General features: G+C 44.1%; 2 protein-coding genes and 1 long non-coding RNA gene across 4 annotated transcripts; 1 reads left to right on the top strand and 2 right to left on the bottom strand.

Moving 5' to 3' along the window:
- Positions 1-454: 454 nt before the first annotated feature.
- nfatc4 (nuclear factor of activated T cells 4) lies at positions 455-11806 on the bottom strand. Of its 2 annotated transcripts, none has more exons than XM_062403789.1 (13): positions 11198-11806; positions 5794-5960; positions 4886-5401; positions 4616-4791; positions 4349-4511; positions 3877-3977; positions 3665-3766; positions 3259-3446; positions 2828-2968; positions 2501-2556; positions 2261-2387; positions 1382-2101; positions 455-749 (listed from the first exon to the last, which is right to left on the bottom strand). In XM_062403789.1, exons 1-13 carry the CDS (start codon positions 11370-11372, stop codon positions 679-681), a joined length of 2703 nt encoding a protein of 900 aa, XP_062259773.1. In that variant the 5' UTR covers positions 11373-11806; the 3' UTR covers positions 455-678. The 2 variants fall into 2 exon arrangements, with proteins under 2 accessions (XP_062259773.1, XP_062259772.1); XM_062403788.1 differs by having other exon boundaries at positions 11177-11805.
- Positions 11807-17947: 6141 nt separating this feature from the next.
- Positions 17948-22479, top strand: ltb4r2b (leukotriene B4 receptor 2b). The gene is made up of 5 exons (XM_062403843.1): positions 17948-18025; positions 19964-20561; positions 21362-21562; positions 21775-21818; positions 21902-22479. The coding sequence occupies exons 2-5, from the start codon at positions 19983-19985 to the stop codon at positions 22125-22127; spliced, it is 1050 nt and encodes a 349-aa protein (XP_062259827.1). The 5' UTR covers positions 17948-18025; positions 19964-19982; the 3' UTR covers positions 22128-22479.
- A 670-nt stretch (positions 22480-23149) lies between these two features.
- On the bottom strand, positions 23150-24573 carry LOC133968069 (uncharacterized). Its single transcript, XR_009924088.1, has 3 exons — positions 24426-24573; positions 23551-23581; positions 23150-23333 (listed from the first exon to the last, which is right to left on the bottom strand). It is a non-coding gene; the product is annotated as an uncharacterized LOC133968069 (long non-coding RNA).
- Between the last annotated feature and the right edge of the window lie 910 nt (positions 24574-25483).

Raw genomic sequence — 25483 nt, 5'->3', positions numbered from 1 at the left:
CCTGTCAAACAGCTTCAACAGTCCCAGAGTCCAAATTTGCAGAGACATCCTTTTGTCTGGACACTTTAACTTTGAAGGAACCACCTGTACAACATCGCTGAGATCCTTTCTTGACCATCTTCAGATCTTTCGGGACATTTAACCACTCGGAAATTCAGAAATCATTGGAAATATTTAGTGAGACAGGATCCCAAGTGTGGGCTTAATGCAGGATGGATCACATTTCTGCTTGTGCAAACATAAAATAAAGACACTGCATGGCTTTAAATAAGGGAAAACATATTTGTATAATTTTTCATGATTGTCCAAACCGCTGCGTCTCATATTCAACCATTTAGTTTTCCATGGGATTCAAACCTTTTCCCACTCCGGCCTTCTTTCCTCCTCTCCTCCACATTTATTCCATATACGTGTATTTTATTAATTTTTCCAGAAGAAAAACACACAATCCAAGAAGTTTCTTGTATAATTTATATTGAAAACATGTTAAAAACATTAGTTTCCCTTTATAAAACCGTAACAGTTGCTGCACATGTGGTCATAATTACAACAGTGTCCTGGTTAAGTCCCCTCGTCCTCAGTATCCCGTGTTCCTGGAGCGACGCAGCTTCATATCAGGTGCATGGGGATTCAAATCGAGGCTGAATATCAAAGTGAGGGTGATCAGCTGCTCTGGGATCAGTTCGGCTGGTTGTCCATGTGTGAGGTCGACTGGTACGACTGGATGTCCTCTCCGATGAACTCTGAAACTGTGGAGGGAGACGAGAGGAAAACAGTCAGTCAGTCATCCATCCATCCATCCATCCATCCATCCATCCATCCATCCATCCATCCATCCATCCATCCATCCATCCAACCAGCCATCTCATATTATAATCCTGTACTTTCATTTCTCAGCAGCAGCATCTCAATATATTGTCCCCCCCCTCCTCTATTGATCACTTTGGTTCTGCATTCTTTAAAATAAAGTTTTCAAATCGGTAAAAAATATACTTAAATGTCAGTGAGAGATTTTAAACAGTTAGGCTCTAATACAATAATTATTGTATCAAGGAAAAAGTCAAAGATACAGTTAAATATGGCAAGGGAAAAGTTCAATGATGCTATATTGGCCTGAAAACAGACTTTTCTTATAGGTTACTTTACAGATGAGATGTTTTGCATTGTTGGCTAAAATTCTTCATCACTTAGAAGGACAAAATGCTCGGGATCATTTGAAAGAGGAAGCAGGGATGAAGCTTTTAGAACTTGCCTCAAAACCCTAAGAAGATATCAGCTGATATACTGGTGGCTTAGAAATTAAACTAAACATTTAGCATTTTCTTCTTCTAATTGAACCTATTCATACTCTTCAACATAAAGAACCAGGAATGTAACTCACCCTCCTCAAAGGTAATGTGTTGCATCGACACCGAGCTGCTAAACTCCAGGGGGCAGTCTTGCATCTTGGCGTCCCTCTCTCCCCCATGTCCCATCCCCATCACCCTTCCCTGGGGGTCCCAGCCGTCATAATGGGAGTAGGGCGCTGGGAACATGTCCTGATAGGGACTGGGGTTGGAGGGAGGGGAGGGACACACCTCCTGAGAATAAGCAGAGTACTGAGGGTAAGGGGAGGTGGACATGGGAGGCAGAGGGGAGGTAGAGATAGGACTGCTGGCTGGGAACGGGCTGAGAGAGGAGGAGTGGGAGGGAGAGGGTGAGGAGGACAGGTAGGGTGAGTCCAGCCACGGGGAGGGAGAAGGGGAGGGAGGCTGCGGCCCGCGGGGGTACAGAGGAGGAAGGAGCTCGGTGAAGCCCAGCTCCAGGTTCTCGAAGCTGGGGTGGCGCTCGGAGAGGGCGGCTCTGGACCCGGCGGGCTCCTCCCCCCCAGCGTCGGGCGTGGAGCAGTACTCCTCGTGGTAGCTCATGGTGGGGCAGGGAGGAGAGTAGGTGGAGGGGTAGGGGGGCAGGTTGAAGCCCAGGCCTCGATCCTCAGCCCCGGGGTCGCCCCTCACGTGGAAGCCCCTGTCCATCCGGAGCTGACCCTCGGGACACACCGTCCCCCTGTCCAGAGGCAGCGCAGACGGCCGGGACAGCAGAGGGTCCTCCTCTTTAAACATGACTTCAGGGAAAGACAAGAAAAACCCATCACTGCAAAGTCACAATAATACTGATGAATATTAATACACCTTCCTGCTAATGAAGAACTCAAGTAGTTAATATTGTTTGTATCTGTCGTATCGTATGGACAATGTTTCTACTGGAAACGATGGACACTCACTGGGGAGATACTTGAAGCAGTGAGTGCTGCTTCTTTTCCTCTTCCCGTTGGACACGTACAGACTGAGGGACACAGGCCGGCTGACGGACAGGTCGCTGTAGGCGGGAACTCTCACGCACAGCAAACCCTATGAGGTAAAAAGGAACCGCGGACATGTGACTGATTATTTACGTTCATCAGACGCTACTGAGTTGAACTGCAGCTCGATCGGCGAGGAAAAGTTGTGACGTAGAAAATTACCTCGTTGCTGTTGTCTCGGTCGACATGAGCCTCCTCCTCCCACTGCAACTTACCATCTAGTAGATGAGAAGGAAGAAGAAGGTCAAGTGGAAGGTAGATGCACACACACACACACACACTCACACACACACACACACACACACACACAAACACACACACACAATTGAAATCTCAAGGGTGTAACAGGCTGAATTGTGTGTGGAGGGAAATAAACTTGAGGCTGGTTTTTAAAAGAGGCCTCTGATTTTACCTGCAAATGTTATCATGTAAGAGTTTTTTCTCCAACTAGACAACAAACATTTCCCAGTCCCCCCTGTGGACGTTTACCTGTCCCTCTCTCCATGAAAAGGACCCTGGAGATCGGCAGGAAGTTGGTGCCACTCAGCAGAAGTTCCTCTCCGCCCTCCACGGAGCAGGAAGTGATACTGACGGACTCGATGACCGGCAGCTCCTGGGCCGAGCGCTGGGCTGAGGGAGGGAAAACCAGCAAATCAGAACCAGTAGAAATACTCATAATCTAAAGCCAAAGTGTGGAGAGTCAAATAATCAACAAAATGATTAGTTGATCAACAGAAAACACCCATTTCTGTGCATAAAAGGAAAGCACCCAAAAGAAAAAGGTATTTGAGATCCCTGGTGTCCTTTGAAAGTTATTACAATGACATGCAGTGACATGAGGAACCTAAGAGGCTTCTACAGATGCAATCAGGAGCCTTAGAAGCTTTGATCCAATAAACGACATGTGACCAGCAACTCACAGCATTCGATGGGCAGCGAGGCCGCCTGCAGAGCCAGGACCCGTCCAGGCTGGGCTGCAGGGGGCGCTAGATGGAGGTGGGTGCGAAACACCAAACGCACACGCGTGTTCTTCCTGCCGACGTCCGTTTCCCCTTTCCTCAGCTCGATGTCCGAGTTCCTCAGCTTCAGGATCCCTGCACAGTCGATGCTACAACACAAACGATTCTTCAAATCAAACCACACAAACAGAACCTGTACCTCATGATTGGATTTGGCTTAGAATTTGTTGTCTAGTGTCATTATTTAAGGAGCCACTCCTCAAATATATCAAGCAGACGTCAAAAGAGCTTTGAAATCAGAGACTAAAGCTGAGTAACCTGTACATTTCAGAATAACGCAGTAACCTCCGTGTGTCTCTCTACTCACAGAGCGGTCATGTTGTTCTCGGGGTTCAGGGGGATGTCCAGCAGTTTGGTCCCGGCCTGGACGCTCTCATGGCTGGCAGTGCCCACCATCTTCCCCGTGACCCTGCACAGAGACACAGCTCAGACTCAACAGGCCTCCAGCGGCAGTTTGTTTTTAAATGCACGAGTCCCAGCCGCCGCAGGCCGGTGATCTGCTGGTGATAGACTCAGTACCTGTGGATCTGATAGAAAGGATGTGGCCTGATGGATCTGTCGTCCGCTGTTCCGACGAAGACCTGAAGAGAGAGTGGTTTCCTCTCAGTGTATCCACACAGCTGAGGAGAGAGACGCAGAGCGAGAGGTGACATCGAGCTGAGACGACAACAGCAGCAACGAAACACAACCTGTGACTTTCCTCCATTATGATGAGAAATAAAGATGGCGGACATGACAGCTCCCAAAAGTGAAGCCAGAGCATTTGGACCAAAAGGTCAAAGAACACGTTTAGCAAATTCAACGATTATAGTTTCTGTCATTTTAGGTATTTCTTATCACTGATGTACTAAAAGTGTTCAATTATTCAAGATGTTTGGTTTGTTTTGATTTATTTGATGCTTTAAAAACAGGGTCAAAGGTCACGATTGAATTCATGAGAGGCCTCGTCCATCTTTATTTATATTCTATGGCTTGTTTGATTTGTGCTCACCTTGACGACAGGATGTCCTGTGGGCGTGGCCTTGACGGCTCCTCGGCTGCCCTCCGTCTCATAGTGGGCTCTGTGGTGAGGACGCGGCTGCACCTCGATACGCAGCTCGTACTGGTCAAACTGGGACGGCAGCGGCCAGTCGAGCGGCGGCAGCGCGTTAGACCTGAAAAATCCAGCGACTGTGATCTTAGAGTTTATTTATACTGTTAAATTTGTACTTTAATATTGTGTGAGAGAGAGTGTGAGTGTGTGTGTGTGTGTCCTGACCTGAACAGGGGGCTGTGGGTGCTGGCTCGGGTCCTGCCCCAGGCCAGAGCAGGGGGCACAGAGAGGTAGTCCATGCCCAGAGGAGGGGGCTCTCTCCTGGGCTGCTGGCTCTCGGGCAGTGGGCAGTGCGAGCCGTGGCCTGGAGCCTGCTCCTGATCCGCCTCCCTGGGAGACAACTGGAGGACAAGAGGCCACGGTCACCACTGCATCGAAATCAGAAGTTCATAACAAGTTTCATATTTGATCACAGAACCAAACCAGCATGTTCACCTGTTCCAGCGACGTCTTCCTGGTTTTCTGTGGGATGCTGAGCTCACAGCTGCTGGGCGGAGCTTGTGAATTGAGATGGGAGTCTCCGCCCTCCAGGTTGAACCCCTGCAGCTCCTCTGAGTAACTGCCCCTCCTCGAGGTGCAGGGGGAGGCCAGCGGGGAGTTCCGGCGCTTCTTACCCCCGGGGGACGTCGGCCTCGATGACGGCGAGAGCCCAAAATTGACGGCGGCCTCGTTGAGCTCCTCCTCCTCCACCAGCAGGGAGTCGCAGCTGGAGGCGGGGCTGAGCCAGCCGCGGGAGGAGGGGCTGGAGGCAGGACTGGGGCTGAGGGAGCCGGGGCATCTGTCACGGTAGCTAAAGGGGTCCAGCAGGGGGAGGTAGAGGCGCTCTCGGTCCCACCCACCTCCTCCGCCGCCCATGTCCCAGTAGCTGGAAATGGTCGGTGCTGGGTCGTCTTCTGGGGAGATGGTGGTTATCTGGATGCTCGGACACTCGACCACACGAGACTCTGACACCTGAACCGAGGACGAGAGGGATGCTTTACTCTCTTAGCTGCTTCTCTCACATATTTCAAAATCAATTAATCACTTCCAAAAGGAGGTTTTGTTGGTTTGTACGAGTCACGTCTCTGAAACTCAGTTTATCCTCAAAAAAGTAGATTTAACTTCGTTCTAAATCAAGAAATCTCGAGTTGTGCATCGGTGCCGAGCAGCTATGATCAGTTATGAGTGAGGTTAGAGATAAAGTTTAAACAGGATGGAGAAAGTGCAGCAGGAAGTTCAGCACAGCTCATTGTTTGCAGTTAATGATGCAAAATGTGCAAAATATGCAGAATGGTCCATAAACTCCCGCCCAAACCGTCTGAGTGTAATAAACCAGCAGGGCTTCCGTGCCCAGGTGGTCTCACCTGCACTGAGCGAGCTGGCAGGCTCTCGTAGGTCCCGCTGAAGTCTCGGACCGCGGCCCGGCGTGGAGGCGGCGAGTGCATCCCGGCCCGCTGACTGGCCGAGGGCGGCGAGCTGGGGATGCTGATGGAGTGCGCGCTGTGAGTGGCAGCCAAGTGGTTGTCTGTAACTGAAGGAATAAACAATACGCAGATTGAATTAAAGGAAACGTGACGCAGACATGAAAATACGATTTACGCAACTTGGACGAAAACCAGCCGAAAGAATTCTTGTAATCAATTGCTGCTTATGTTCATTTCCCTAATATTCACCTTTACTTCCACGTGGGAACGATTTATTTTCTGGCTACATAACTGAACAACCCCCCCCCCCCCCCCCCCCCACCCACAAATCTTTTTTCTCATTGTTCAAACACACTTTTGTTTTATATCACGAGGGATTCAGGGGTCATGTGACCTCACACTGATCTTTTTCCAGAACCGCAGGATGACGGTTTTTAGCTCTACTGCTCTTTTATATCTGGCACTGACACAGGCTCATTAGATGTCCATCAAAAATACTGTAAACACAATTTGCGGTAAGTAAAGACTCATTTTTCGATCATCAACGTTTTCATTTTCCTTGATTCACTGCAGTGTAATTGTTTCCAGGTGGAGGAGACATGCAACCGGAGCTTTTTTACACAGGAAGTGAACGGCTTGCGTCTTTCAGTCAAGCAATGATCTGTTAATATAAAAGTATTTGAATAGTTTTGACTTCTTGGGGTAAATCTGCGTATTTGCTTTCCTGTTAGACGTCAGATTTTCACTCACATGCTGTAAATATGAAGCCGGATCCTGGAATGGGGGGGAAACCCTGAGCCTGGTTCTCTCCAGAGGGGAGTCGGCCTATTACAACCCCTTCTCATTACATTTATCTATAATCGCCTAAAACAAATGTCATATTTTGAATGATGAAGGACCAGTGTAAAGAATTTACTGGGATCTATCGTCTGAAGTGAAAGATAAAATGTTTTCATTCATCTATAATCACAGAAACCGACATGCATTGTCCCTTTATATCTACATGTGGAGCACATCCTCCTTAACAGAGTCCTCCATGCTGCACCACCATGTTTCTACAGTAGCCCAGAGGGGACAAACTACACCTGAGGATCCAGAGAGGAGCTTTCACATTTTCACAGCATATGATTCTCCCACAGTTTAGTATAAGCTTAATGTTAATATATTTCGGTTTATTCGCTTTGTTTTTATCTCTAAATTGACACAATTATGAATTATTTTACGATAGTAAATAATACGATAATTTAAATGTATACAAATAAAGTGTGTGTCCATATGAAAGCAACCCAACCTGTGGATGAGCAACACCTACAGCATCTAAACATCAAATTTTATTTCCTAATAAAAGTTAGTATATGTTCAGAGGTTAAAATATTGAATGTACTGTTGTTAGATCCTCACTCACCCAATAAATATATGATAAAACAAGATACTTCCTAAAATCTCCTCAGAAATAATAAAAGTGATGATTAGATGAAGGAGCAACTTAACTTTATCATTTAGGTATAAAACCAACTAAACTCTTATATTCCATAGACTTCCAACAATTCCCTGAATGCACCTCAAAGAGTTTAAACTTAATTCTGAGTTCTAAATCTAATTCATGAAGTTAACATTTGCCTCACTGATTCAAATCTTATGTCGCTAAGAGTCACAAAACCAAACTGGGCCACTGGTCCTGACAGTGATGAAGAAATCAAACCAAACTAAACAAACAACCACCGGGAACACGACCACAGGCCTCACCACCACGTTTCCCCAGCGTGGAGCGGTCGCCCTCCGCACGCATCCAAACGGTAGTTACTCTCCCAGTGAGCGAGGCTCCAATCGGCCATTGTTGCGATGGCAGCCGGCCACACAGGCAACTTTTTGGGCAACACGGACACACAACAGCAAAAAGCCAACAAACTAAGACTCAGGGTGAAAACTCTCTTCAAATGTTTCCTGGCAAAACAAAATATTTCCAAGTGATTAAAGCTGCAGCGCTGAGGCAACTCCTCCGCTGGTGGACGACTTCTCACTTAAAAACAGAGGTTTACATGATTTTGTACTGACCAGCGGAGAAGTTTACGAGTCAAGAGAAAAGTTACCTAAACACTAAGTGAACCCAATAAAAGCTGATCTCAAGTCTGACAAATCGAGTTTGCGTTAATATTTTATTACGTGTCCTGAGCTGAACCTCACAAAAAACAGATGAGTGATGCCAACCCCCCCACAGAGGGAGGTCAAATGAATCTGAGGCATTATGAGATGATCTGATGATCTATACACCACATGACACATGGATACTGTAATGAAACCGAGGAGTGCCTCCTGCGTACACGTGGTAAAATATGATCCCAGATCTCCAGTTTGCTTGGTGGCTGTCGGATCCTATAAATAACTAATAACTCTGCTGCTGGCTATGATTAACTCAATTAAACAGCATGTGACAGTCTAAAACCAAAAAGCTGTGCACTGCACAAAACAGTAAACACAAACATCTATATGTTTGTAGACAGAGCAGCACAGTTCACCTGAAGAGGATTCAACACAATCAACGTTATATTTGAGTGGGAAGCCTCGATTACCACGTTAAATATAATTCTTAATGAGTTGTTTTGAATGTTTTGTTGTTGTTTGATTTTCACAAATATATTCTACATAAATATAAAGACTGGTCAAAATGCCTGCGCCAAGGAGGTTATGTTTTCACCCCGTCCATTTGTTTGTTGTTTGTTTGTTTGTTTGTGACCAAGATTACACAAAAACAACTAAATGGATGTCCACAAAATTTGATGCATCTCTCAACATTTCCCTTGATTTTTTAGAGAATCATTTAGGGATCCTGCTTAATAAAATAAATAATAATCAGGCATGTTTATGGGACTGATATTAATGAGTGTAGTTTGGTGCAGATCCAAATAAAATTCTGGTTCTGGTGAATTTAAATGTGGATTCATCAGGTGACTGTTGGGCCTCAAAGTTTTCAAAATGTAGATGGCGATTGCTGTGATGGAATAAAATTAATTTGGACATTAGAACAACTCCCAATGGATCAAGTGATGAAGTTTGTTATATTAAAATATAGAAAATCAAGAAAATACATATTTCTGCAAAACACAATTGCTCCATCTTTCATCTTTGTTCTTATGAATCATTTGCTTATTTTACCTCCTTGTCTCCTCTTCTAACTGTTTCTGAAATGATCATTTCAATATTATTTAACAGTACAGAGCAGCACAGGATTGACAGATACAAACACATCATCGTGGCACTTTCCTGAAAGCAGCCTCGTCCCCTCCAGAGAGGAGACTTGTGTTTAAGACGTATGTTTATACTGTTTATATAATTCAGAGAAGTGCTTCAGTCACAAATGGATGAAAGACAAAATCTTATTTTGCGAATAAATTAATCTTTGACCTTTTGTTTCTACCTTGTCGAGCGACTAACAGACTGTTATTATTTTTCAATGTCCGGAGTTGAGTCCGTCACAAAAATAGATGCAAGAAATCTTGAGAGCTAATTAAATTATTGTGATTTAAAAAAACAATTTCTGCTGATCTCTCAGATCTTCCTTTAATCTTTGCCGCGTTTTCATTTCTCTGTCATTAGCGGTTAAATTTTTCTTGGGCCAGTTCTGACCTTATGAAGCCGACTGTCGTATGAACCGCGACATGAAACACATTTTGTTTTTGTCGTGGTTGTTTTAAAAGTCAGTGTTTCTGCTATAAATTACATTCGTTATGTTACCAATTTGTTTTTGCCTCTGACCTCATGTTGCCCGGATAAACTTTCAATTATTTCCATTCAGGAAGATTTACAGACTTTAAATTAAAAATAGAACAGCTGTAATGGATCAGTGATCTGTATTAGTAGATTCACTGGTTTGGGATTTCAGCATCAGGATTAAAAAGTGGAACTATGGCAAAATCCTAAATTTGGATCCTTTCATGCATCTCAAAGTTACAGTTTTGATTGCAGCAATTATTAAAGTTGTCAAATCAATACTTTAGAATTTGTTGTTTGCATGTTATACGAATAGAAATGAAGAATAGAGGCCGGGGGACGTGAATCTAGAGGTCAGGTGTGAAGGTGTCGAGTGAGATGCCACCAGACTGAAACTCACTTCTGAGAAGGTTTATAATCTGAACAAGTACAAATTAATCACTGAATCACTTGGAGTGAAGAAATGATCTTGTGTCTCCTGCAGTTCTTTTGCATGCCTTGGGTGTGGTGATATAACTTTGTGCCAGTGTGGGTGGGAAACACACGAGAGAGAGGATGTGAGGACAGGAGGTGTGTGTCTGTGTGTGCGTGTGTGTGCGTGTGTGTGTGTGTGTATGTGTGTGTGTGCGTGTAGTGAAACATATTGGGAGATGGAGGTTGAGAGTATGCGGTGCACGTTCAGTACACACAGTACACAGAGGTTGAGGTTCCTACCCAGATGGCAGCTGTTAACTCTACTCACACGCACAGCTGATTGAAAACACATTGAGTCTGGGGCCGTATACACACACATACACACACACACATTCACACACACACACACGCACTAATAGGCAATAGAGAATATGCACACGGTAAGATGCATACCACACACAAAACAAACACACAATAAAAATATACTTGTCCTCACATTCCTACAGAATCAAGAGGCACAGACACATTGCATGCAAGTTCAAAGACACACACACAAAAACACACACAGACACACACGCACACAAACACACTTCATTGATTTTCTAGAGACTTCCTCTCACATTAACCTCTGCCTCAACCTGGAAATAAACCTAAACCAAATCTTAAACTTACCCTTAAGATAAACCTAACCTTGCACTAAATCTTAACCTTAACCTCAGCCTCACATTAACCAACACTAAAACCTAAAGTAAACCTAAACTTTACTTAAACCTAACCCTAACGTTAACCTTAACCTTAACCTTAACCTTAACTTAAACCTAAACCTATCCATAAACTAACCTTAGCATGTCTTCACCTTATTATTGATATGGACATTGATTTACGTTATGAGGAAGTGGTTTTGTCTCCATAAGAAAGACAGGTCCCCATAATGTGACAGATTGAGGTCCTCACAACATGATTAATATCTGGACCACACAGACAAACACACAGACAAACACACACACACACATATACACACACACACACACACACACACGCATACACACAGATAAGGGCCCTCATTACAACAAATACAACACACTAATACAGAAGTTTCCTTTCCTCTCACACCTCCTCTCTCTTGGACCCATTCACACACACACACACACACACACACACACACACACACACGTCCATCTCTGGTTGAGTTGAGTCTAACCCAGGCTGCTGCTGCTGTTACCGGGCTCCAGGCGCAGCAGGGAGCTCTCGCCCTCCTCCCCGGGACCGGAGCTCTCCGGCTCGGCTGCGCGCACCGGCGCCGGCCCCTGGCTCTGCCGCGGCGGCGGATCCTCCTCGAACACCAATTTGAACTCGAACTCGCCCTCCTCCCAGCCGGAGCCCGGCGCGGCCCCCATCGCCTTCCGGCAGCAGAAGGACCAGGACCCGGGGACAGTGACACGATCTTATCTGCTTCTATCAAACCGCGGCTTTAAACGTCTGCGCGTAAAAGAGCGAGCTATCCAAGACTTCGTCCTATGCGCGCGTCATTGCGCAGAGATCCCTCCTCTTGGAAGAAACTTATCCACGCTGCTTCCACACGATGAGAACTTGTCCTTCACTCTTTGAAACTTTTTCCTCTCCTCGGACTTGATGCCTTGCAGTTCCCAAAAAGCCCAGATCTTCGCTCACAGGGTCACATCTCTCAGCAGATTTCCCACACGCAGTCTGTTCCCTTCCTTCGCTTCTGCCTCCATCGTCATCCCATACAACTTCTCCCTCCTCTTCCAAGGCAGGGACAAAAAAAGTTTATCAAATATTTTTCTCGTCCTTTACCCTTAATTGCCTTTGGGTGGGTTTCCCAGCTCCAGTTGGTCCGTTACTCATCTCCCATAGGATCTTACGCCTGTCAGTCAGGAAGCCCCCCCATCCCCTCCTCTCCCTCTCTCGCTCCTCTGCCCCCTCCTCACTCACTCACTCTGGAGGTTTCACTTCGAGCAACTTAACATTTGCTTAAAGCTCCAGAACTCCTGCTAACTGGATTTTCTTTAATTACACATTTCACCTCATCCTCCATCATGTCCTGTTGTCTCCTGTCCTGAATCTCATTTGTTCTCGCTTCATTCTCACTATCAGACATTTTCCAAACCCTGAAAAACATTGTGATTATTATTCCAATCATGAGCAGGACTCATGGCAGGCGGCTCCCTGTCCCCTAAAGCCTTCCATTGTGGGCCGGCTGCATGGCCGCCGCCGGGCCTGTGATGTTAACTGTCAGTTACTCCACATAAGAGGGTCTATTTCCTGTGGCGTTGAACACATTACTCCCCCACCCCCCCCCCCCTCCTCCTTTTTTTGGGGCTGTCAATGTTTCCTCGCCCCCCCCCCCCTCTTCTTCTTCTCTTTCCCTTTTTTTTCTTCTCCCTTTACCCCACTCCTCCTTCCTCTCGTCTCCTCCTCGTCCCTCCTTCTTCTACACTCTCCCCTCCCTCCTCCTCCCCTCACCGCAGATCTGTTTCTCATTATCCTCTGCAGTCTGCTCTCTGTCTGAGTCAGGAGACGAAAAACTTAAATAAACACTCTCTCTCTCTCTCTCTCTCTCTCTCTCCGGCCTCAGTCCAGCTCCTTATTCCTCCTCCTATACACCCTCCTCTTCTCACGTCTCTCCCCCCCCCCCCTATCTTCCCTTTCCTCCACTGGTTCTCACAATCGTCGTACTGGAGAGTGACTGGGGGCCTGTTTCACTCTCCCTGTCGTCCTCCTGGGGTTGAGTGGGCAGGCCCTGGGTCCTGGTCTGATCTCAAGATGTTACAGTCGGGTTGGGGAGAGGAAAAAGTGCAACCAGCCGGGATGACGCAAGAGTTCAAAGCAAGACTTGACGAACCTGTCACCACCACTGTCACTGAATCCTAACATGACATGATTAGATTAGAACCTGTTCAGGAAGTCAACGTAGTGTGTTTGTGTGTAGGGGGGGGGGGGGGGGGGGGGGGGAGGGTCGCCCCCTCAGCCATTTAGTTTGCTGTTGCTTATGATTATTATCCTGCAAATTATGTCCAGGACCATGAAGGTTTCAGTTTGCTTCCAACAAAGTGTCGGATCATTGAACTTCCCTGATGGTGGATCCAGCAGCTTTAGGGGATTTTCTGAAACTGATATTTGACATCAGGTGAGAGAGTGAGAGAGTGAGAGAGTGAGAGAGTGAGAGGGTGAGAGAGTGAGAGAGTGTGACGGGATAGAACTTCACACAACTCCTTCTCTCACCTCTTGTGTTTGAACACAATAAGAAAACCACTGAGGAGATTACCCCTTGTTCAGTTCCCAGTATATCTTGGCTTTAACAGGAGGCGCTGCAGTGTTGTGGTGCGGACCCAAATATTTCAATCAGTACAGAATAAAATGAAATGTATTGTGAGGAAAGAGACTCAGATTTCAGCAGGATGTAGAACACAAGCAAGCAGTCCTATATGAATTCAGTAAATCAGATATAAAGGAGGGCGGCACGGTGGAGAGGTGGTTAACCACTGTCACTGAACAACAGGAACATTTGTGGCTCAAATCCTGCCTGGGGTCTTTCAGTTTGCGTGTTCTCTCTGTGTTTGCGTTGGTTTCCTGCAGATTCTCCGGGTTCCTCCACAGTCACGCAGATTGAGGTTCGCTTGATCGGAGACTCTGAATTTACTGTGGATCTGAACGTCTCTACATTTTGTCTGTGTGTGTGTGTGTGTGTGTGTGTGTGTGTGCAGATTATCGTGAATGTGAGTGTGAGTCTAATCACACAATTGGAAAATAGCATCTAAAAAGTACATAAAAGCTTGGTTTCTAAATCTTTGACATCCTCTCCAGCTAACCTCATATTTTACCTTCATACTGGTGTATTTCTGTGAGATAAGTAAATCAAAACGTGACTCGACTGCGTCTCTTAAACTCTTCGTTCTCCAGGTGAACAGCGATTCCTGTGCTGCCGCTGTGAGACTTTGATTAAAGCCCTGCTTTGATATTTCATATTTCAAATCACGGTCATCTGACCAATAGCACATGTCGGTCGCAACATCTGCAGCCTATTATGTGATAGGTCAGAACGAACCATAACAAGGAAAGTTGGAGGTGACAGAAAGTTGGCGTTCGCGGCGCTGCAGTTGTGTATGTGCCGACATATATACGAGGTTGTTTTGGAAAAGTCGAGTTTCCTCTTCCACACTTGAACGTGGGGTCGAATCCATACGCTCTGTTTTCAAAACATCTTTGGGTGTGAACGGTGTTGGCTTTGGCAGAACGGAGGGAACGAGGGGAACAGGATTCACTTTCAGACGGTGCTGCTTTCGTTTCCAACCGATATCAGAATCAGGTTTATTTGACAAAGTGAGAAATCTGGTTCTGAATGATGGTCACGCTCTAGAACACACAATTTACAGATAAACATACAAAATCCATCCAATACACACAGATAGATAGATACTTACTTAAACTTTACTTCTATTCATGTTTAGGTGCCACAGAAAAAGATGGACGACACGTACAAACGCAGCACAGTGGCGATTAGGAGGCGGAGCAGAGGTCCTGTCAATACACGCACTCGGCCAATCACAAGGCAGTCTCAGCTGTCATGATTTAAAGAATTAAAATCAAATTTCCAGGGAAAACGAAGACTTTTGCAAACGTCAGTGTAATAAGAACTAACAGGACATAAATCATCTTTGAGAAAAAAGTTATTCAACCTGTACTTTGGCTTTTTAGGTTGGTCCATGTCCCACACATTAACATGGAGGAGGCAGGGTTTTTGTGCTGCAGCTGTAGCCAGCAGGTGTCAAACGAGATGCCTCGGGTGCTGTCTTGTTGATTATGTTTGTTTTGGCATTATGTGTATTTCCACTTTGGGCCCCTCAGGTCTCTTATGCCCCGGGGCCCCTGGAGACTCTTGAGCAGCTCATGTCAGCTGATCATAAGGCTGATAACGAGCAGATAGAAGCTGTTCCTGTGTCCGGGGACTGTGGTGACGAGGCCCTGTAGCGCCTACTAGAGGAGAGGAGTGGGGGGACAGTTGTGTGCTTTCCTGGCTCTTGTGGAGAACAAGTCCTGAGGGAGGGTGGGAGGGGGGTGGGGGGGGGGCAGGGAACTCCCAATGAACTCTATGCTGAGTTCACTGTAGTAATAAATCTCACTAACTTGGTTTGCCAACAGTATTTTCTTTTACTCTTTTGAAGTTTTGAATTGCATTTGAGCAGCGACAGCTCCAGTGAATCCCCCTGCAACTTGACGATCCAGACGTTGAACCTGAGAAAACAAAGTGCATGCTGGTTCTTCAAGGCCGTTTCTCAGTGGTTCAGGTACAGAGCCGCTCTAGAAATAGAAGGTTCCCGTGGAGGCGGTGAAGCTGCAGCGGTGTGAACGTCCAGTGAACTGTTTAAAGGATCTGCTGCGATGTGATGGATGAGTGCAACACAGGAAGAGCTGCTGAGGTTCAGGTTGATGAGAGGAGGAGAGAAGGAGGAGAGAAGGAGGAGAGAAGGAGGAGGATGTGGATCCTCGAGGAGGCGTTGCCCTCATGTGGTGAGAATAAAACACTGGGACTGTTTTTCCTTGGCCTGAGGACATGAGGAGGAAGTGTTTCATAACTTGATCTCTGACGATGATCTGAATCAGAGATCATCGAAACCTTTTTATTGACTGATTGAATAGTTTTACCATTTGTGTTGGATGTGTAATATTATTACTGTGTTACATATTAGCTAATGAATGTATAGAGTGCATCCGGAGGGTATTCACAGCGCTTCACTTTTTCCACATTTTGTTATGTTACAGCCTTTTTCCAAAATGGACTAAATTCATTTTAGTCCATTTTCTACACAAACGCTGCATAATGACAAATTGAAAAAAGCTTTTTAGCAAGTTTTGCAACTTTAGTAAAAATAAAAAAATTAAAATTCCTTGTAAATAAGTATTCACAGTCTTTGCCATGACACTCAAATTTGAGCTCAGGTACCTCCTGTAGCCACTGATCCTCCTTGAGATGTTTGTACAACTTGATTGGAGTCCACCTCTGGTAGATTCAGTTGATTGGACATGATCTGAAAAGGCACACACCGGTCTATATAAGGTCCCACAGTTGAAATTTCAACAGCATTGAAGGTCCCACTGAGCACAGTGGCCTCCATCCCCCTTAAATTGAAGAAGTTTGGAGCCACCAGGACTCTTCCTGGAGCTGGCCACCCGCCCAAACTGATTGAAAGGGTGAGAAGAGCCTTAGTCAGGGAGGTGACCAAGAACCCAATGGTGACTCTGACAGAGCTCCAGTGTTGCACTGTGAAGAGAGGGGAAACTTTCAGAAGGACAACCCTCTCTGCAGCACTCCACCAATCAGGCCTGTATGGTAGAGTGGCCAGACTGAAGCTGCTCCTCAGTGAAAGGCACCTGACAGCCCACCTGGAGATTACCAAAAGGCACCTGAAGGCCTCTCAGAACAGGAGAAACTAAATTCTCTGGTCTGATGAAACAAAGATTGAACTCTTCTGCCTGATTGCCAAGCGTCATGTCAGGAGGAAACCAGGCACCGCTCATCACCTGGTCAATACCATCCCTACAGTGAAGCATGGGGGTGGCAGCATCATGCTGTGTGGGTGTTTTTCAGCGGCAGCAACTGGGAGACCACTCAGGATCGAGGGGCAGATGAATGCAGCAATAAACAGAGACATCCTCGATGGAAACCTGCTCCAGAGCACGCTCTGGACCTCAGACTGGGGCAAAGGTTCATCTTCAAACAGGACAATGACCCTAAGTGGCTTCGGGACAACTCTGTGAATGTCCTCGAGTGGCCCAGCCAGAGCCCAGACGTGAACCCGACTGATCATCTCTGGAGAGATCTGAAAATGGCTGTGCACCAACACGCCCCATCCAACCTGATGCAAAGAAGGATGGGCAAAACTGCCCAAAAATAGGTGTGCCAAGCTCAGAACATCATAACCAAAAATACTTGAGGCTGTAGTTGCTGCCAAAGGTGCTTCAACAAAGTACTGAACAAAGACTGTGAACAGTCATGTGGTTTTTTATTTTTAATAAATCTGCTGACATTTCTAAAACTTTTTTCACTTTATCATTATGGGGTATCGTGTGTAGACATTTAAGGGATAAAATGAATTTAATCCATTTTGGAGAAGGCTGTAACGAGCTGTGAATACTTTTCCGGATGCACTGGTATAAGTATATAGTATAAGTTGTTTTGATACACAAAGGGTACACACATGAATGGAATAATATTTGATACATCGATACAACAAAGTATTTCAACAATAAAAAGTATTTAGCTTTTTCGTATATGTCAAATTTCCCCTGAAGCTTATTTGGCAAAGCAAATATAAAATATGAGCCAATTTCTCTACGTGTGTTGTAACTAATAGAGAATAATATGGTTAAATGGACTAAAGGTCACAAAATAAAGCGTTGGACAATTCAATGATGTAAGATGAAAGTTTGAGGATCAGAGAAGTTTTAACACTCTATTCTTATAGTGAACTCACAGATGAAGATGAGCTCTCGGGGGTTTTTCCTCATTCCTATCGGAGTCAGAGGCTTGTGCGAACGAGTAAATGGGAGTTTTGATGTGTTTGCTCTCGTGCTTCTTGAATCTATGACACACTTATGAATTAAACTCGTGCAAACAACTGAATCACTCTCTTTCCTTCACGTTACGCAACAATGATCGACCCGCACAGTGAAAAGTGCCTCTGGACACAGAAATGTGCATCTTTATGTGACATTGTGAGACATGTTTACAAAAAAGGACGCATTTGTTTATCCACGAAAGACCATTTCATATATATTTAAAACATATATGGATTATATTTATATGTTTTAGCACAGATACATATTCTGCAGGAAGCTCATATATGGAGAACAATGAACATGAGTGAGAGGACACACCTCTGCCCCTCCCTCACTCACAGGCTGCAACATGCTGGACAGGATTCGGTTTATTATGAACTGAGATAACAGACGCTCTGGGAGACGGACAGAGCAACATCTGGATATTTAAATCTCACTCGCACCACAAAGAGACACATCACGCTCTGGACAGGTCGGTTATTCTTCAACTTTTAAAAACTCTTTAAAAAAGCTTAATTTGTCTCTTTAGTTTCTCTGCAGGACTTTCACTCACATCCTTTCCTCTCTCCTCTTCTCCCCTTCTCTCTTTTTCCATCTCAGAACGATCATTTACTTTTTTCTTGACGTGATTATTTACACATGGCAGATTTATTACAAACCCATGACTCATTATTTAAATACCTGTGGACTGTGAGCTAATCCACAGCCATTACTCTTCTGGCAGGAGCGAGTGTCCAGTTTTGTTTTGCTGCTGACTAATTACCTCAAAATCGTCCAAAACAACTCTGCAGCAGATTACAGTGTTTTTCATTCAAATGTGGTTTGCGATATTCTGTCACAAACTGGGTGTTTGTTATCTCCTGACAAATGGCGTAGATGTGGCTTGATTGGAAACGGCTGAGACACCAGGTTTATTCAAATCTTTAAATATTTTCTGACACACAGTGTTTTCTCCTGACAGCCTCAGCGTGCTGCCTGCACCGAGCTCTCAGTTGCATTTCTTACTTGTGATATAAATCTGTCTCTGGCTGACTTTGTTTACTCGTCCACTCTCGTACGAAGCCGTCAGGGGAAAACAAACAGCCGGCTTCAGCTGGACCAGAGCGGGGACATTATGACTTAATCAGGAAACAAGGACTTGATGTTGTTTTGTGCTGATCATGTTGTGATGCAAACCATTTTTAGAACCAGTGCCCTCCTCTCTGCATCGTTCATCTTTGATAGCATCGTCACACTCGAGTCAGGGACACACGCAGCAACCTGACTTCTGTGTTCTGTGGAGCTGGTTTTCAAGTGGAAAGACAACAAGAGACACTCAGAACAGATCCTCTCACGATGGGCCAGTCAAACCATCAATATAATATGATCGGCTTCGTTTTTACGAACCACCGACCTTCTGGGTTGTTAACGACCTTCTCTTACACAGCTGCATAACCTCACTGTAAGATGTGATGAAGCACTGACAGTAAAAAAACATATAAGATAAATACATACTTACTCTTATCACCCCCCCCCCCCACAAAAAAGAGTTTTCTTTATGTTTAATTTGTTTGTTTTGTTATTTATTTGCTATTCAAGGAAGATTGAGCAAGAACAAACTGAAAAGTTTACCACGAAACCTAGTGGCGGGATGTGGCACGTGTCCAGGAAAAAGCATTTCAATTTTGGCCCCGTTCCGCATCAGGGAGTGGGTGAATGATTTCTAGGTTTGGTTGCCTTGACTGTGTTTTTTAACATTTACACAATTTGCTGTGGGTTTAATATGTGGATGAGGCCCATTTTCAGGACTGATATCCATTAGGATGTGCAGGGTGGTGCAGCTTGATTGAATTTAAAGGGTCTGTTGGGCCTTGTTGAAGGTTTGAACTCTACTGAGTGTCATTCTAGAGAGTGGACACTTTTAACTAATAGTTCATAAACCCATGCAGGCTGGTTGAACCCAGACTTTGTCCAAACATAAAGATGTACACCTTTTGAAAAGATCTGTGACATCTCCTTGTTCAGTTTGTCTCTGTGTACTTTTCATTTTTTCTTTCTCAGAAACCTGTAGAGAAAAGAAAGGCTGTGTTGAAACCCGGCTCTCGTTTGACGCGGTGCTGCAGACGCTCGGCATGTTTCTGCACGCCGCCTCGTGCACCGAGCTGCTACAGGCTCTGAATAGTTCAGAGGCCAAGTCAGAACTGACACCCTCTACTTCTGTAAATCACACGTGTTCAATTAGCAAACACATGTTTTCTTCATCTACAGTTACTGGTGCAGAATGTTGCCCAGGACAAAGCCGTCTTTTATAAATGCTTCCTTATGAGATTGGTACTAAACTAAAGTAATCTGATACAACAGTACTGCTGTAAAACTGGCAACTACAGGAGAACATGTTGATTCAGGCTCTAACGTTGTCTCTCGTCCTCAGGATCCGACCTCCCTCCATCATGACGAACCTCACTCAGCTTCTCTCAGTTTCCACTCAGGGAGATTCAAACCCAGAGAGCGACAGCGTCGTGAGCAACGACTTCTCCACGTCCTTCGGCGCCGTCATCCTCGGCCTGGTCTGCCTCGTGGGCGTCCCAGGGAACTTCTTCATCGTCTGGAGCATCCTGGCACGCGTCCGTCGACGCTCAGTCACCACCATCCTCATCCTCAACCTGGCGTGTGCCGACGGCTTCCTCATGATCCTCACCATCTTCTTCATCGCCTACCTGGCCAAGCAGACCTGGGTCTTTGGCAACGGCCTGTGCAAGGCCCTGTTCTACCTGTGCAACTCCAACATGTACGCGTCCATCTTCCTGATCACACTGATGAGCGTGCACAGGATGGTGGCCGTGGTGTTTCCCATGAAACTGCCCATCGTAGCCAGCAGGAAGATTGTGAGGAGGGTGATCATGGTCATGTGGGCGCTGGTGCTGCTCATCGCGATTCCCTCACTGGTGTTTCGGGACGTGAGAACAGACTATGACGAATGGAATAAAGCCAGAATTGTGTGTGCGCCCAATCACACCCTCCCTCAACATGTAAGTAAAGAAAGAGCTGCAGGTAACAATTAAATAACTGAATAAATTTCCCAAAAACATGGTGGAAGGATCAGCAAAGAAAGAAGCCTATGAATTTAGGCCAGAGTCTGGTCAAAGGGGAAAATCCAGGAATTGTTCTAAATCATCGAGTGGATTCAAATGTGGTTTCAGAGGGAGCAGCCTGTTCAGTGATCTGAGTGACACCTGGTCAAAACTTAAAGAAAATCCCTCAAGGCAGACTCTGTGAAGCCACTGTGACCTTTCACCTTTGACCCTTGACCACCTAAATCTAATCAGCTTATCTGTGAGTCTGAGGGAAAGTTTGCGCAGAATGTGAAAGGATTCTCTTGTTGCGTTCTGAAGATAAAATGTTCATGAAGCAGAATGATCATTTGTGCTAAATTAAGAGAAAAATTCCCTCGAGGCGTTTTTAGGATATTGTGTTAAAAAGAATGGGACGTGCAGACAACTTGGAGGTAACACATGTGGTGACTGGTTGTCGTTAATTACAAACAGGAAATACACGATATGTGTGTATTTCCAACCTGAGAACAAATAGTCTCCTCACCTGACTTGGGCCGATCAGAACATGTACTAGGAGAAAAAGAGTTTTCTCAGAAGCAGAAAAAACCTCTGACCTGAGGAGCTGGAAACTTTTAAACTTTTAAACGATGTACAACTTAGCTCCGCTCGTCCTGTTCCGCTCGTCCTGTTCCGCCTTGTACTGACAGATCCCTTCATGTCGGCTGAAGCCCAGATAACCATCACGTTTCCCTCTAATTCCCCCTTCCTGTGTGTAGGTGCGTTTCCAGTACGCCTTCGAGACCGTGTCGGGATTCATTCTTCCTTACGCAATCATCATAACCTGCTATGTGCTCATCCTGCGGCGCCTGAGGCAGACCACGTTCCGGAGGAAGATCCGCAGCGAGAAGCTCATCCTGGCCATCGTGGTGATGTTCGGCGCCTTCTGGCTGCCGTACCACGTCATCAACATGATGCAGGTGAGTGACTCCACATGGACATCTGCTTCTCAAGCCGGTTTACGAGCTGTTGAAACTAACACTTTAGTAGCACTTAAATGACACTTACTTATAGCACTTTGTAGTTTTGCTTTATTTTGAAGAAATTAAAGCACTTAATGAAAGTCGCTTTGGATAAAAGCGTCAGTTAAATGTAATGTAATGAATGAACTGAGGGTTTGGTTTGGTTCCAGGTTGCATCTATGTGGTACCCAGACAATTCACACACGAGAGAATTGTGAGTATTTGTTCAACCGCTCCTCGTGACAGAAATAAAATCTAATCCTAAAAAAGGCTAATAGTGCCTTTGTATCTGTGCAGACTGGAGCACATCACCAAGGCGAGTCGGGCCATCACCTCAGCGCTGGCCTTCATCAGCAGCTGTGCCAACCCCATCCTCTACACCTTCGCTGGGAAGTCCTACATCAAGAAGAACGGCTTCACCTTCATGGCGAAGCTCTTCGAGAAAGCGACATCGGACCAGTCGGGAACCAAGTCCACTGCGGTCGGGGACAAAGACGCTGGTTATCAACCAGCTTCCAAGTGAACCAGTGTTATGGATTTGTAGATAGAATGTGTTGACACTTTAAGTTTGACTGAAACAATCCTGTTTAACTGACCTGTAAATAGTTTATTTTTTTACATTTGTATCGTGTAGTTTTACATTTTGTGGCAGTTAGAGAATATAATTTTTTATATTATAGCTAGAACATGAGAAAATGCAATGTGAGAAAAACACTAACTGAAATTATTTGAGAACCTTTCTTTGACTCACTCTATTTACCATTTGCAGTTTATACATTTATATATTTCACAAAGGTTTATCAGAAACTAGATTTTACCAAAATTGTACTATTAAATTTGTTACTGCGTTCTGCACCACCCTGCACATCACAGCAGCCTCCACTGATGGACAGGGTTGAACGTAAATGTGAACTTTTTACAGCCACATTGTTATAACTTGTAGTTCTGCTCAAATAGTTTTTAATCACAGGAATGAGTAGTGTTGCTTCTAGATCATTATTTCATTCAGCTTAATGTAGCTCAGTCTTGCACGTTCCTGTGTTAACTCATGAACCTTTATCAACAGCTCACTGAATAAATCTGTTTGAGAAATCTGGTAAATAACAAGTTTCATAAGAATGAAACATTTTATAGGGTCGATCACCATTCAGTTTGGAAATGTATGGAGCTGGATTTTGATAAGTTCCCTACAGGCAAACATTTAATCCAATTTCTCTTTACAGTTTATAACGCAGCATTTAGGTTTCATGTTACTTTCTACATCATGACAACTGTAATTAAGTTTCTGTTTGTCTGCAGTTGAAAATCTCAGTTTTGAGTAATGCACATGTATTGTTAATGTATTTTTTTAAAAGCACTAAATTGTGGCATTTTCATATCCCTGTTTTTTAAGCCTCCATTCTTAGGATATAGCATGTGATTGTGTTCCACCCCCCCCCCCCCCAAATATCCATCTTTGTTTTCTGCTAAAATAATAGAGTCAGTAACTTCAAAACACGTCCAACTACTGATAAACTGTCTGATCTGCAAATTAAAGCAACACTGTAGTTTAACACACTTCTCTTTATTTGACAGCGATCCACAGGTTATACAAGTATCTGTTGACCTACAACTGGGACTTAAGTGATAAGAGTAGAAATAATATTTAGCCTAGTTCCACCAATAAATTAAAAAATCCCTAAAACTGAGGCGATCCAGCATTGATCCGTTTCAGCATTGCTCCCATTACCTGTAGAAGAAATAAAAACAGTTAAAAAGGAGTGTCAAATTCTATGTACATCAGTGTGGCTGAACAAAATACAGCAGGCAGGATTTAAAATAATGATCTTTAAATACTTGATGGCAAAGGGTCTTAAGATATTAATCCATGTACAACATCAACACTCTTACAATAATGTGCCACTTCATGCCACAGTGAACTGAATAAGACGAGGACTGTTACTGACCTTATCTCATCAGATCCATCCAGGTCGGGCTCTGAAATCATAAAATAAAAAACGGTTTGTTAGTCTCAACGTGCAAAAAAATTAAACAGGTGCAGAGTCTGTTCTGTCAAACCCCATCAGAGCAGTAAAGATTATAATCACGAGGTTCAGGTGAAACACGGACTGCAAGAATCATCATTAAGGGTTGACTGGAGAAAAGTGGCATCGTACAAAAGGTTGAGACAGACAAGTTAAACCTTCCTGAAACTAATGCAAAGTGAGAGATGTTCTGATAAACTGAATCAATCATCTTGAAACTCATCAGAACCGGGGCCTGTTTATTCAATATTGAATTATAATCATTAATTCCTGCAGAGCTGCAAAATCACATTTACTCAGGCACTGTACTCAGAATTTTAATGTACTAAATTTCAGTAAAGTACAATTCAGAGGAAAGTATTGTAGTTTTTACCCATTTATTTTTGCATCATAGATTCAAATAAGATTATTCCATAAGTGGGGAAGGTAAACTATACAGCATTTGACGAGTAATCAAATTAGCTGCTATAGGACTACAGCAGCATTTATTGTATTGCTTTGAGACCTCGTGGTTGAAAGAAATGATCAACGCCTGAATTCAGGTCAGAGTTCAACTCCTTCATTTTGAACATAACATAACAGGTGAAATAACCAAACCCACGTGAGGATTGGTTGTAATAAAAATAAATCTGATTATTAGAGAATAAAAAGTTCCCTCCACTCTGACGCAGTTCTACTTTTTGGCTCACGAGTCAAACAACCACGAGGTCTGAAGCGAACAATGGAGGGAAATAAGGAAATAACCACAACAAGCAAACACAGACAGACACACACACTAATCACATGTGAGTACAGACCTGAGGGTTGTGTATCGAGGATGAAGCAGAACATGTGTTTAGTTGTGAGTCTTCCACAGGAACATGTGCCTCCTCCATCACCGCAACGAGGAAGAGAGACTGTTAATGAAGCGGAGCCGCAATTTATGTGCTGATCAACACCACGTGTCTGCTGCGGTCCTGCGTCACAACCTGCCACTTCCGGGTCTGATGCGCAATAAAGCTACTGCACTTTAGACTGTGGAGGGTTGAATGTTTAAAGAAATTACACAAAATATCTACACACTCAGTGATTCTGATGTTCTTATAAATATGATTATACAATAGAAACTATTATTATCAATTACATCAGTATTGTTATTATTACAGCTACTACTATCAAGTGTCCACTATATAATAAATGAGCATGATGGGGAGCAATAACAAAGAGACACTGCTTCTGGCTCTCAGTGAATTTTAATTTACTTTTAAATGAGGAGATATTAAAGACTTAAAAAAAGATTACAAAACTTCAGATATCAACAATCAGACAAAAAAAGCGTATACTATAATAACAGTTCTTATTAATACAATCATTATTATTTTTACCCCTAGTACTACTACTACTACTACTACTAATTGTCTTCGGTAGGATTAAAGAAGTATGAATTGAGAACAGTCACAAAGAGACACAGCAGTTACAAAACTTAAAATATCAGACAAACATTAATCTAATCTTATAAAATGTATACATAATAATGAAACCAATACTACTAGTACTACTAATAATAATATTAGCGTACAACATATCTTGATTTACTAATATCTAATATTATTTTATCAAATGAAGTAGAAACCATGGTTTTTGTGTTTATTTTACTCTATAATATACCATAAGTATGAATTGACACAAAATGACAAAACAACTAAATAGATCGATCAACATCAACAATCCGAAAGAGACACAAAATGAGTCAAATGGATCAAAAATGAACACAACAGGGATAAAAAGATACAAAACAACAAATCGGGACAAGAAACATTATACATTATTATATATATTATACTTAATATATAGATAAGTGCAAAGACAACCAGCT

The sequence above is a fragment of the Platichthys flesus genome, chromosome 14 (assembly GCF_949316205.1).
Source record: "Platichthys flesus chromosome 14, fPlaFle2.1, whole genome shotgun sequence".
NCBI classification, from domain to species: Eukaryota; Metazoa; Chordata; class Actinopteri; order Pleuronectiformes; family Pleuronectidae; genus Platichthys; species Platichthys flesus.
The sequence above is the reverse complement of the archived record's forward strand: the minus strand, read 5'-3'. Positions and strand labels throughout refer to the sequence as shown.

Coding starts and splice junctions, on each gene's coding strand:
- nfatc4 (XM_062403788.1), bottom strand. CDS start 11,372: ATGGGGGCCGCGCCGGGCTCCGGCTGGGAGGAGGGCGAGTTCGAGTTC. Junction 3,447..3,664: donor GAGAACAACATGACCGCTCT/GTGAGTAGAGAG, acceptor TTTGTGTTGTAG/CATCGACTGTGCAGGGATCC. Junction 2,102..2,260: donor CTGCTTCAAGTATCTCCCCA/GTGAGTGTCCAT, acceptor CTTTCCCTGAAG/TCATGTTTAAAGAGGAGGAC.
- ltb4r2b (XM_062403843.1), top strand. CDS start 19,983: ATGACGAACCTCACTCAGCTTCTCTCAGTTTCCACTCAGGGAGATTCA. Junction 20,562..21,361: donor ATCACACCCTCCCTCAACAT/GTAAGTAAAGAA, acceptor TCCTGTGTGTAG/GTGCGTTTCCAGTACGCCTT. Junction 21,563..21,774: donor ACGTCATCAACATGATGCAG/GTGAGTGACTCC, acceptor GTTTGGTTCCAG/GTTGCATCTATGTGGTACCC.